The 12,919-nt window shown below is 33.1% G+C and overlaps 1 protein-coding gene across 7 annotated transcripts in view; it reads right to left on the bottom strand.

Moving 5' to 3' along the window:
• The window catches only part of nuf (rab11 family-interacting protein nuf), a 57,068-nt gene that overhangs the window by 22,266 nt on the left and 21,883 nt on the right, over positions 1 to 12,919 (bottom strand). For 6 of the 7 annotated variants that reach the window (XM_089468193.1, XM_089468185.1, XM_089468194.1 and 3 more), the window contains 2 exons: positions 4,848 to 4,886; positions 4,325 to 4,439 (listed from right to left, as the gene is read on the bottom strand). In XM_089468193.1, the coding sequence (XP_089324319.1) occupies positions 4,325 to 4,439; positions 4,848 to 4,886 (154 nt within the window). Of the gene's footprint in view, positions 1 to 4,324; positions 4,440 to 4,847; positions 4,887 to 12,742; positions 12,885 to 12,919 lie in introns of those variants that run through there. The other variant, XM_018008170.2, reaches the window with a different exon arrangement.

Raw genomic sequence — 12,919 nt, forward strand, 5'->3', positions numbered from 1 at the left:
GCCAGTGCCAGTGGCACAAGTGAAAAGCAGGGAATCAAGTAAAAAAAGAACCCCAGCTAGATTCACTGGCCATTTAATTAGCTAAGGTCAGTTGAGTTTGTTTTCTTTTTGGGAGGTCTGTTGAGCAAAGGCGGAAGAAGTTACTTGCCAAGTTGCATAAGCCGCTGCCTCGCCGTCTTTACTCACTCGCCCCAGCTGGAGTGTGTCTCGAGAGCAACGACAAAGATCTGCTCCCACAACTATTCCCAAGCCATGTCAGATCGCAATCTATGTCGCACTGAAGTCGTCTGTGTCTGTGTGTGTGTGGGGAGACGACGCACTTATGCAATTATAACTGTAGGCATTCGGGTATGTAAAAACAACAACAACAACAACAGCAACAATAACAATGGCATTTGCAATTTGTTCAATTGTCAGAGATCTTTCGGCATTTAAGTGGAGCGAGATACTCGCCTGCAATCCATGACGCGATTGTCGTCTTTGGCTCGCATTGCCACAGCCAACGAATTTGTACAGCACTTGGCTGTGTCTTTGGGTCTCTTGCTGTTCAATATTATGGATTTCCCAAGATTTCTCAAACTCAATAGGAATTTGAAAATTTGAAAAGCACAAGTGCGCGATTAGGTAAACAAATGAATGGATATATTTAAGTTGAAGTGGGGTTTTATGTGAGAAATAAATTTGATGTTGAAAATACTGAAAGAGATTCTATAATTAATTAATTAGAAGTTTTTTTTTAGGAGCAAATGTTTGTATGAAACTCTTGAAATTCTGTTTAGATAATGACGACCTTAATATTATTACTATTATTATTAAATATTTTTATTTTTTTATTTTTACTACATAATTTATTTAAAAAATAAAATTCTCTTATATATCATTCTTCTACTTTTTAATATATCGTTATTTATTATACATTCAATTATGGCAATTCACTTAGCAAGGAAATTATTAACATTTCGATTCCTGTTAAGTCCTTCTGGTTCGTATCTTTGCTATGCATTGCGCTGCTCATGCCATGAGCTCATGCATGCCATACCAGCAACGCGAAGAACGCCCCAATTCCATTCATTTAATCTAAATTTGTATCTGCCTATCATCTTTCGAAATATCTCTATTTCAGCTCTCTCTTTTAATACGGAGTTTGCAAAACATTTAAGAGAATTAACATGTTCCTAGACAATGCAGAGGCATGTTTCACTGGTTTGTGTCTTCGCTCTGAGCTGTCAGGTCATATGCAAATGCCTCTTGCATACCATATCTGGCTGATATGCATGTATTTCCCATATATGCCATATCTCTAAACAAGATCTGTTTATTATCTGTTTCAAAGAAACAAAAATGCTGCGGACAATCTCTTTTTTACTTAAATGTGATTCGTGTCTTTGCTAACGATCTTGGCATGCGAATGCCTTGCATAATTATCATACTTATAAGCTTATCTTCTTTAGCTAATTATTTGCTTATTAAAACAATTACTTTATCTACTTATTGTATTATGTATCTCATCTCCAGAGAAGCTCGATTGACATTCTCTACTGCCTCAGCACATTGACATTCTCCAACTGCACTTTAGCCCTTTCTAGTGGTTCGTGTCTTTGCTATGCACCTGCCTCTAACTCAGCCTCTGTATGCAAATATCTAAATAATCATTTCCATACCTCTTCGAGTGCAGACCTAGTTCTTGATTAAGCCGACTTTCTTGAGATTTTGCCCCATTTTCCCCCATCAATTTTCTATGCAATTAAATTTCAACTTTGTTTTCTTTCGCTTCTCGTCGTCTGTCAATTGTGGTTCCGTATTTCCTTATCAATTAATACGCCCCTCCTTCCCTCCCTTCTCCTGTGGCCTGATTCTTTTCGCTCATTTTGTATGCAGCGCCAAGTTTCACACAACAATCAACGATGGCCCCACGTCGGCATTCATTTCGCATTGCAAATGATTTGCACCGCCCTGACCCACCCACCCACCTGCCGTCCGCTGGGCTCTCGCTTCAGCTAGAGCTCCTGTTTCAGCGCGGCATTTCCGTTTCCCGTTCGGCCTGTTGCATAAAAGAACAATCAAAGGTCTTCAAATGATTCGTACGTGATATTTTTGCGAAAACCATTTCTTTCGTTTGCCATTTCACTCTTTCTCTTTTCTTTTTGCATTTTATTTTTGTTTTTTCCTGCGCAGAGGAATTTTCTTATTTTTCCATGTGTGTGTATTTTGTGTGCTCGTTCACCTTTCATTTTCCATTCAACTTGTCTCTTTTGTGTCGTTTGCAGTTGTTGTCTTTAACTCCTTTTATTTACTTCTGTTTTCTTTTTTTTTTTTGTTGGTTTACAAATTTACAAATAATTACGCGCAGCAGTAGCCACAGCGACAGGTAAAAACAATTTTCAGTTTATAATTTACACCTGTCGCTTGACCAACTCAACACGAATTTGCATAAAAACAGAATTTCTCTTTGTCTCTCTCTGTATCTCTGTCCAATTGAACTCCGTATTAAGTGAGTCCCTGCCGGATATCTCGCATCTGAGCGGAATATTCGTTATTCAGTTTAAATACCTTAATGTTTTCACGGACAGAGTTTTCGTTGAACAAAATGGCAAAAAGAAAACATTAAATTCCGTTTAAAATACTATAAAATGTCTTTAATGTTTTTTAAATTGAAAAAAATCTATACATCATTTTAATAAAATAGCAACATAAATCATTAAAATAAAAGTCAATACAACCCGTTTACGTAACCATTTGCCATCATTTAGGCATTCGTGAAAAGTGTTAATTAAAACTACGAGACTAAAGAAAAAGTAGTAACACCTTTTATGGGCGAAAAGTTAAATGATTCAATTAAAGTTTAGTCAAAGCAAAGCAACTTCCTGCCTATTGAAAAGATTAGTAGCAATCGTAAGAGCCATTTAGTGAGGATCAAAAGTAATTGCCAAATATGATGGGTCAATAAAACTCAACAAGATGTATTGGTTGTCCAGTGATGGCAAGAGATTTGATAGAGAGTGGGAAAAACGAGCTGATATACAGTTAAGTGAAAAGGTTTTCATTGTGGTCCATTGGCTGGCGAGACAGAGTTCAGCAAATTGGCAACTGGGTCTGCAACGAAAAGTTTCCACAACAAATGTTCGATTGCGATTCGAGTCGATTTCAATGACCTTGAGGCGTCGTTGCACTCACTCTGAATGCAGTTTATATAACAACAGGCAGCAGCTACAGTGTAGGGGGCACCAAATACAACCCACACCAAATAAAGTTTCACCTGCCTGGCATCTAATAGACCCACCAAAAAGACAAAGACGAGCGAAAACTCGTTTGTAGCGGGCGAATTTCAGTGAAAAGCCGCAAGTCGCATTTGCAGTCACGTTAACTGAATTGGAATTTGGCGTTAATGAATGAGCCAAATGGCCAAATTGGCAGCTTGCTCGCTCAGTCGCTCACTCGTTCGATCGTCCTCTAAAACTGTCTGTCAACACTTTTCTCACTGTCGCTGATCAAGTGCAAAATTCGCTTCTCATCGAGGGTTTCGTTATGCCAAAGCGATCAACGCTCGACTTCAAAGAGACATTGAAAGCTCTGCCCCCACCTCACAGATCTTTAGCTATGCGATATCAATGTTTGTGCCACATCATGCGAGAGCTCAAGATTTGTGAGCTTGCAAATATTTGTAACTTGGGTTTTAACATTTATTTATTTATTTTATTTTTTTTTTAGTTATTGTAACTGTTTTGTGCAAGATAAATTGCAAAAGAATTCAGTGAGCAATTTGACAACAAAAAACCGAACAAATTGAGCTTAAGAAACGAAAGTTTGTTTAATACATATTTAAAGTCAACTTGAAGACTGAGAAACTAGTTGAAATATACTCTAGCTCTTAGTTATTAAAGTTTACAATTTCCATGAATATATTTTAATTAATTTCTTAAATCTAGAAATATTGAAAGCTTCTTTATGATTAAAGCGCAAGAAAAAAATTGTAAATTAAGTCATAAAATCAATTAAAAATATAATAATATAATTTTAAGTTCTTATAATTCGTAACGAATTTAATTTTTTATGTCATGATTAAACTCAAGCTACTAAAGTTTGTTTAAAATATTTTAATTTACAATAAATATTAAAAACGTATTGAAATATATCGTTTTTAAACACCCTTTAAGCATACGCCTACATTTTTTTTTAACTCATCTCAAGCGCTTTTCCCATATTTTCAACATATATTTTAACTCAATAACTTATTCAACAAATCTTTTCATTCGCCTTTTGACTATTTATCAAAATTTTACTTTTCGTTTCTATTTACTGCAAATCTATTGCAATTCAAACTTACCCTATAATCGTAATCATGACGATTTTCGAGGCTTATATCGCTGTACATATCCTCAGTTGTATCACAGTTAGAGCTACGGCCGGAAGAGTTGAAACTCGATGATCTGTACAATTGGCTGCAAATCGAAAAGAAATCAATTGAAATGGGAAAATATTTCAGCAAATGAATTTTGAATTCAATGAAATTGTAAATTTAACGCTTAACTCTAATGAGTAAATGAATTTTATAAATGTTTATAGCTGCGACTATTGTGAATGCCTCGGCATGATTTGTGTCTTTACTAAATTTACTTATAAATTGCCCACACTCAACTATAAACTTGAAGCGCTTCGTTTAGCACAGACACAAACCTTACCATAATGGCATTTCAACTGTAAGTGACTATGCTTCACAAACTGTGTTTAGCCAAGACACACAGCAATGAGATTTGTGCATTGGCTGCTGAGCAGTTAGTGTAGCACAGTGGCTGTCAAACTGAATTAATATACAATCGAATTTATGGTTCTTATTTTTTGTTATTTACCTGGCTAAGGCATTGGAACTTATTTGCCTGCGGCCGGAGCTGTAAGAGATTAAGAAAATATATGTTAGAATAAAGTAAGATTTAAATATAGCAAACTATATACATATATAGAGTCAAGTTACAATAGACCAAACATGGTAAAAACTGTTAATCAAGATTTAATTAAATCTCCTAAACCCCCAATAAATTGACCTTCGATTGGAAGCCCCGTTAAGACATTTCTATAAACTGATTGTGCATTGAGCGAAAATGCAAATAAACTTGTTGACATTGAAGAAAGACTACAAAAAAGAAACCAAATAAAAAAAAATACACTAAACACGTGATCAAAAACATATATATTTACAAAAAGGGAAAACAATGGCCACCCACGCGAGCGATTGATGCCTACAGAAAAACTAAGCCAACAGAGAAACAGGTAAAAAGACAACACAAACAACAGCCACACAATGAACAGAAAATGCAGACAAGGAAAACTGTAACAACAACAGCAAAAGCAGCAACAAGACCAACAACAAAAGCAAACAAACGTCAGAGACAAAATAATTGCGACGAAAATAACTAAAATTAAGTTGTAAAAGTGGAAGAAAAGAAAAAATAAGAATAAAATAAAGCAATAACAACAGCAACAACAAGTGTAAAGTGCATTTTAGAGAAAATGTGTCATGTGGAAATATTTTTGCATATGCAGGTGTGGAAATTTTTGGGAGACATTTGAATTTGGTGCAGCGAGTTTTCTGTTAAACTCTGAAAGCTGTGTAAATTGAGATAAACATATATATTACATACATATAAATTAAACATTTAATATATATATACAATATATATATATATAAGGTATTAAAATATAAAATTTTTTATATATAACATATATATAAAAATTTATATTTTGTAATAAAAAATTAATTATCATAAAACTATAGATTTATACACATACCAAAATCAGATAAACAAATAAAAAATATATAAAAAAAGATAAATATATTTATATAATCAATAAACAAAAAAAAAAAGCATTTCAATATTTATTTTTTTATAAAAATAATTAAAAATTTTTGTCTTTTCAAGAAATAATTTTCGTTTGCCAGCAAGTAGAAAACATAAAAATAATATTTGTGTTAAATGCGTTTCTTATATATGAACAAGTGCAAATGGCTTTAAAACTGTATAAGCTAATTTAAAACACACAAGTTAACAGCTGCGGAAGTTGCAAAGAAACTTTTATAATTCAAGCCAAAGCGTAGCTAAATTCAGCTAAATTGAAATTAAAAGCAAAATTTCAGGTCAAATGTTTGCCCAAAATTAAAAATTAAAAATTAATAACAAAGCAACAAACTGCATAGCAACAACAATTAAGAGCTTGTATGGGGTTCGGTGTTAGCCTCGCCCAACCACAACCCAAGTGACCATGCCCACAAAGTGAACTCATTAACCCACTTTGCACAGTTGGGCCAGAAATAAAAAAAATAAATAAAAAATAAAAAAAAAAGGAAAAAAAACTGTCTCATCTGGCTTATGAGTTATTTTCAGCAAGGCTATAAAGCGCGAGCAGAAATAAACTAAAGAAAAATTATAATTAGAAGAAGAAGAACAACCGATGCGATTTGCAAAATTTTTCCAAGCCAAATAAATAAGACGAACTACTTTGATTCAAAACAACAAAATGAAGAAGCGATGAAAAAACATATTCAAATTTATAAATAAGTTGGCAACACTTGCCCGCAAATTGGCAACGCGCAAATTGTCCAAAGTGTTGGCTCGACCAGCAATTTTAATGTGTTGCAAAGTTGCGCAATTTGTGCAGCAATTTTCAGCAGCTAAAAAATGAAAACTGGAGGGAAAACTGGAAGTTTCATATGTGGCGAAGCAAATGCTCTTTCTGAAACATATGTGAGTATACCTATTTGAAGTGCTTGAAATATTGAAGCGGAAATCGTGTTGAATGTAATTTTCGTAATTTTTTCATTCCATTTTTTTGCTGGCCATGTTAAGGGGCAAGTCGAGTATGCCTTGGCCGCTAAGGAAATGCAAGACATCATACAAAATTGGAATAGGAAAAACAATCTTAGGGAATTCGTATTGCTGAAATAGAAATTACCCTATAAAGTGAATGGCATTTATAAAGAAAAGACTTCATCTAAAAGAGTGATGAGAAGGATATACCAATAGAGGTTTCAGCATATGATATATGTATATATGTGTATGTATAAAATAAGGAAAATATATATAGAATCTATGGAATGTAGAGAAAAAAGGAGCGAGTATTGACAGAATGCCGAGTGAGAGAGAGAGAGGGGTAGAGAGTGAGAGAGAGAGAAAGACTAATGCACTGAATAGAAGCACAAATTTTAGGAGAAAAAGAAAGAGACTGTGATTATGTGTGATAGAGAGAGTGACAGAGAGAGCAGGCAATAGCGATAGTGTGTATGCGAGAGAATGTGAGAGACAGAGAGAGAAAAAAAAGCGACTATTGACAAAATACAGCGAATTTACCGAGCGAGGCAGAAAGAGAGAGAGAGAGAGAGAGAGAGAGAGAGAGAGACAGAGTAATGCATTGAATAAAAAGAGTAATTTTAGGTATTTTAATTTTTATTTTAAAAGTACTTTGTGGTCTTTTATAGGAATTTTAATCAATTTTAAATAAATCTAGCAGCAACATACATATTTTAAAAAGTATAATTAACAACGTTTATCTGCCCATCTCTGGCATACCCGTGTCATGCCATTCGTGCAGGGTATAAAAACAATTTGAGCAATGCAGTTGGCGTTGATTTGTTTGATGCAGTGGCTTTTCGCATTTGATTTCATTGATGCAAATTGAAATTGGCATCAAAAGTGGCAAAATGGCAGCCGAAAATTGTAGCCAAATGTGGCAGCAGGTGCAAATCAGCGACATTAGAATGTGGCATGAGTCGAGCAACTGCAGCAGAAAATGGAGTATTTAAATGCCTGACTAAGAGACAGCTTATGTCAAAACTAACTAACTAAAAACAAACAGAAAAAAAAACTCAAAGTTATTAACCCAAATTGTAGTTGAACAAGTTTTCAAAAGCTTCGCTCGCATTAAAATGATAGAAGCAAAAACAAAAAATGTATTTAAATAAAAAACAACGCACCGAGCTGACAGTTAATTATAAAAACGATCAAGGTAATGACATGTAATCAGCAATAAAATAAAAGCGAAAACCACAGCGGAGAAGCGGTTTAAATAAAACATGTTTAAGGTCACATTTGGTGTTTTATTATTATTATTATATTTACTTTTTTTTATATACAAAATCAATTGCCAATGTGCGCTAATATTTGGCCAGTTGTACGTCTCAGCTAGGTAACCTTGATATGCCCAATTTCTCAGGTTCCGTTAAATGAACAGCAACAACCACTTTGAAAACCACTCGCAATTTTTGTGTAATTGAAACGCCGACCGGAAATTGATTATTAAATTTTGTCTGTTTTCAAGTCCCTTAAAATACTTTTGCTCTCTTTTGCATTGTCTTTGTATATATATATGTATATATATCATAAATATGATAAGGTTTGCAAATACATATACATGTATTTGTATATAAGAATTGTTGCACAAAAGCCGAAGTTTAGATACTCTATATCGATGAAATCGTTTCTTTATGTGAGCTTTATAATGTTAGCTTCGTTCTCAACAAAGTAAAATCTAACCTTCCTTTCATTCATTAGGTCTCTCGCTCTCATTCCCTCTCTCTTTCCAACACTCTGAGAAACTTATTCCATTTAGTCTATTGCTTCAGTTTATATGAGACTGTTTAACATTTTTGCGGCAACTAAAGGTAAAACAATACCCTAACATTCTTATATTTATTTTTAATTTGTAAATATGCTTGCAAATATTAGCTAAATATACAGCACGTATAAGCTCTAGATTAGATACTCAAGGAAGACAAGGTTAAGCAAACAAGAGAATTTGCTAAACTTGGTCATAAGAGAACTTTTTCGCTAACAAATTTAAATATATAAAATTTAATAAACAGAAATTCAAGCTAAAATTCTTATCTCTAAAGAGTTGATTTAGCTTTAATTTGTCTATAAAAGAATTCAAGCTAAATCTATTAACATCATGTACAACGATTTAGTCGATTTATTTTATTTCATTTACTCATCTTTCAAAAGTTCATTTAGCTTTAATTGATTTAAAAGACAATTCAAGCTAATTGAAAAAGATTTATTTTAAAATTCCCAGAAAAACATTACTGTTCGTATATATAATAATATAAGCTTGTATGCTTAAACATACCTATTCCTCTTTCATTTAGATGTATATCAAATATCATACTCTTCTCAAAATATTATCAACTCAACATGATTCTATATATAGCATTTACCCAGACATTTCAAATGACAAGCTCTCGTGTTGATCAAGAGAACCCGGTGCAAAAAAAAAAGCACACCTGTGGCGTCAGCTACCCCCGCTCAAACCCTTGCTCTGGCTCACCATTAAAATACTTCAGTTAGAGGCACGCTCATTACCCCTCGTCGTGCTCCCCTTTGCCGTCTGTCACGCCCTGTTGCCCCATCTCTTTTACGCTCATTGCGTTCCGCTTGGTTTGCAGCTGAGAATTTTGTTTCACTCGCAAAGGGCATTAAAATATACGAGGGGCCAGAGGGCGCACGTTACATGCAATGGCAATTCGCATAAATAAAAGATTTACATTTAAATTTTATATTGTACTATTTTTTGTGAAATGACATAACTAGAAAGTTTTGCTAAAACTGTTGATTATGTGAATAGGTTAGCTTAAGAGTGAGAGAGACGGAAAGCGAGAGAGACGGTTCATTACTCTAGTTTATGTTTGTTATTGCATATTATTAAATTCGGCTTCAATAATATAAAACTTTTCAATATAGTTCATACATAAAGAATATCTACAGCAGCTGCCATAACTTCTATATTCTAGTGGGTCAAAAGCGAAAGATTTGATCGGGAGTTATGGTATAAGTTATGGATGGGTAAAGCCTGTAAAAGAGCTGACATCTAACCCAGTTAGAAGAACATATTTTATAAATGGCTGACGTGAAGCCTGATTCGAAATTTGAATAAATGCTTAATGAACCGAAATGGATTATACATAACTATAACTAAATATATACAGATATGTATATAAGTTAAATTCAGCCTAGTCTGAAAATTAAATGAAAGCAAATAGAGCGTTTCAGTTCGGCGCTGACTGGGAAATCTGACCTCCTCCTCTTTAGGTAATCTTAATTTATATAACTATTTATATTTAAAACTAAATATATTAAGTTATAACTATATTATATATTTATCCTTATCCTATACTCTATAACTTATGTCTATCCTATAACTATTATCTATAGCATCGCCCAACTTACACTGCTCTGCGCTCAAGTATTACATTCACATTCTCTAGCTAAGTTTCACATGCCTTCCCCTTCCTCTGGGGGCGCTGCACGCCTTAAAAACTTGAAAGTTTTTTGTGTTTAATTAAAAGTGACTTTCCTAGCAGTTAGTTGAAAACGCTAAGATATGACAATAGTTGGCGTAATTAAGTGAGCTTTTCACCTGTGCACGGTTTTCCAAATAAACGGTACTGTGAAACATAAACGATGCCCTAATGTCCATAAAACTAGTAGTAAATGCGGTTTCTCAGGTAATTTCATGAACCGCTTCTCAGGGGCGCTTGAAAGGCGTGCTTAGACACTGGCCAACCATCCTTTGGCAATCGCAATGCATTGCGGCAATCAAGTATAACACGAACTATGGCCAGAAAGCTAAAACTAAAAGTAACTGTTAGAAGTACTTTGAGGCATTGAGGCGTTTCATAATATATGTACTATGTAAACATATATATTTATATTGAACTACAGCAATAAAAGCAACTTCTGTAAAACATTTGGCATTTGCATGCGATGTAGCAAATATTTATGAAGCCAAAAAGTAGGTCAATCTATAAGCCTGAGAGAGCTGCTAAAGCTAATACTACAGCCGGCAATCAATTAGACAGTAAGCCAGGTGTTTGATTGATTGTCTCGGGGGATGGGCAAGCGGCCGTCAGGCTGCGCCAAGCCTTATTGTTTATTTGAGTCGAAAATATCAGCCATCGTAAATAATAATACAAGTAAATAAAATAAAAACTCAGCTCTGTTCAGGTTCCATTGTCTGCTTTGAATTTTAAGCAGCGAAGTTCAAGAAACTCGCAACTTTGGCTGATTATTTAATTTTATTTGTTTTTTTTTTTTACCTGTCTCTTCTTCTGTCTCTCCGTCAACTACTTTTCCACATAAAAAGAAGGCTTACGGCTTATGGCTTATAGCCAAAGCAGAAGTATTCATAATTTAGTTGAATCGTTAAAACTTTCGTCTTGACTGCTGCTCTGACTTTTACCTTATTTGCAACCGGGCAACAGGTAATGTAGCAAGTGCGGCAAACAGGTCTATTCACATACTATGTAAATATTTGTAGAGGCAAAGGGCAGCAGGCAGCGGGACTGAGTTTTGTTTTGAATTTTGTGAAACGCGACCCTTTGTCAGGTGATTTGAGCCAGGTTTTAATTAGCAGTTGACTGTTAACATGCGCACTTGACACGGTCACAACAATGATTTAAGCAGACGTTGACAATAAACCACAATGAGAACTGAACGAGCGGTGATGTAATTTTAGATCTATCTACAAAATAAATGTTCTTAAATTGGGCATACAAATTAGATATTAGATATTAGTATAATAATAGAAAATGAATGTATATAGAAATAAATGCGCCTATTTATTTATTTTTATATAGCTATTCTGAAATGTAAAAGAATATGTGAGGAAAAATAGTTCAACAAGAAATAATTGAAAAAATTAAATAAATAAATAAATAAAATATATGATAAAATAATCAAAAAATATATAAATAAAAAATATTGAAAAAAATGAAACAATAAATATAATATAAAAAATGATAAATTTAAAAATATTTTATAATTAAAATTTAAAGCAAGAAAATGTATCAAAAATATTAATTAAGAATACAAATAAACACAATAATGGAATTTTTTAAATTTGCAAAAAATTACAAAATTAAAAATTAAAAATATTAAAAAAAATAAAAATAAAAAAAAATAATAATTAATAAAATAAATTATGTTAACAAAATATAAACTATATATATATAAACTATTATTAAAAAATAATATTAATAATAATTAAGACCCTTTTAGGCTATATTCAATCAGTAAGGAAATATATGGGTATAATGACATTTCAAAGTATAAAAATAATAAATATTTATATGTGAAACATAAACAGTAAAACAGACAGTTATTCAGTAAACTATTCACCTATAATGATTTTGCCAAAGCTATGAAAAATATTTGGCTATAACTTTTCAATACAAATAAAATTTGTAATAGTTGTTTGTTTCTTCATCTATCCTATATGTACCTATAAAATATCTCATTGTCTGCATTGCGCCCTCTTATAAAAGGTGAACAATATTTGAGTACACGACTCAAAGATCTTTTACTGTCGTGCTAGCAGAAATCAATTGAAAGCTGTTTTATGACAAAAGGAGAAGTCAACAAAATATGTGAGAGCAGGAGGGGTCAAGACATATTGCGATTTCTATAGAAATACAGGTAACAGTTACATATACATACATACATATATACAAACATATATATAAATATATATATTTAGCTGACTCACAATTGACCGATTGTTCAGCAAAAGCAAAAAAACAAAAACAAATTAAGGCGAAAGTGTTTATGTGGGTGTTTGTTTGCCAGCAAGTGGGCGTGCCTCAGTGTGGTTTCTTTTTCTTAAGAATTAATACATTTAACAATGCTTTACATGACAGTTAAGTGCAACAACAACAAAAACAACAACAATTCGAAAACCATATATTATTAAGTATACGCACGTTTTTCTCATATGACTGCGGTCATAGGGAAAATATTCATAATATTCATCATCCATATGAAGCTTGTTGTCTCTGTAGATTTATATATAGTGTATATATGCTAGTCTAGTTATATTTCTTGTTGTTTATATATTTGTATTTATTTTTAACGCTTATCTGTGCGTTAACTCATTTGCT

Source organism: Drosophila arizonae, chromosome 4 (genome assembly GCF_054131065.1).
Source record: "Drosophila arizonae isolate 15081-1271.41 chromosome 4, UAZ_ARI_1.0, whole genome shotgun sequence".
In the NCBI taxonomy this organism is placed as follows: domain Eukaryota; kingdom Metazoa; phylum Arthropoda; class Insecta; order Diptera; family Drosophilidae; genus Drosophila; species Drosophila arizonae.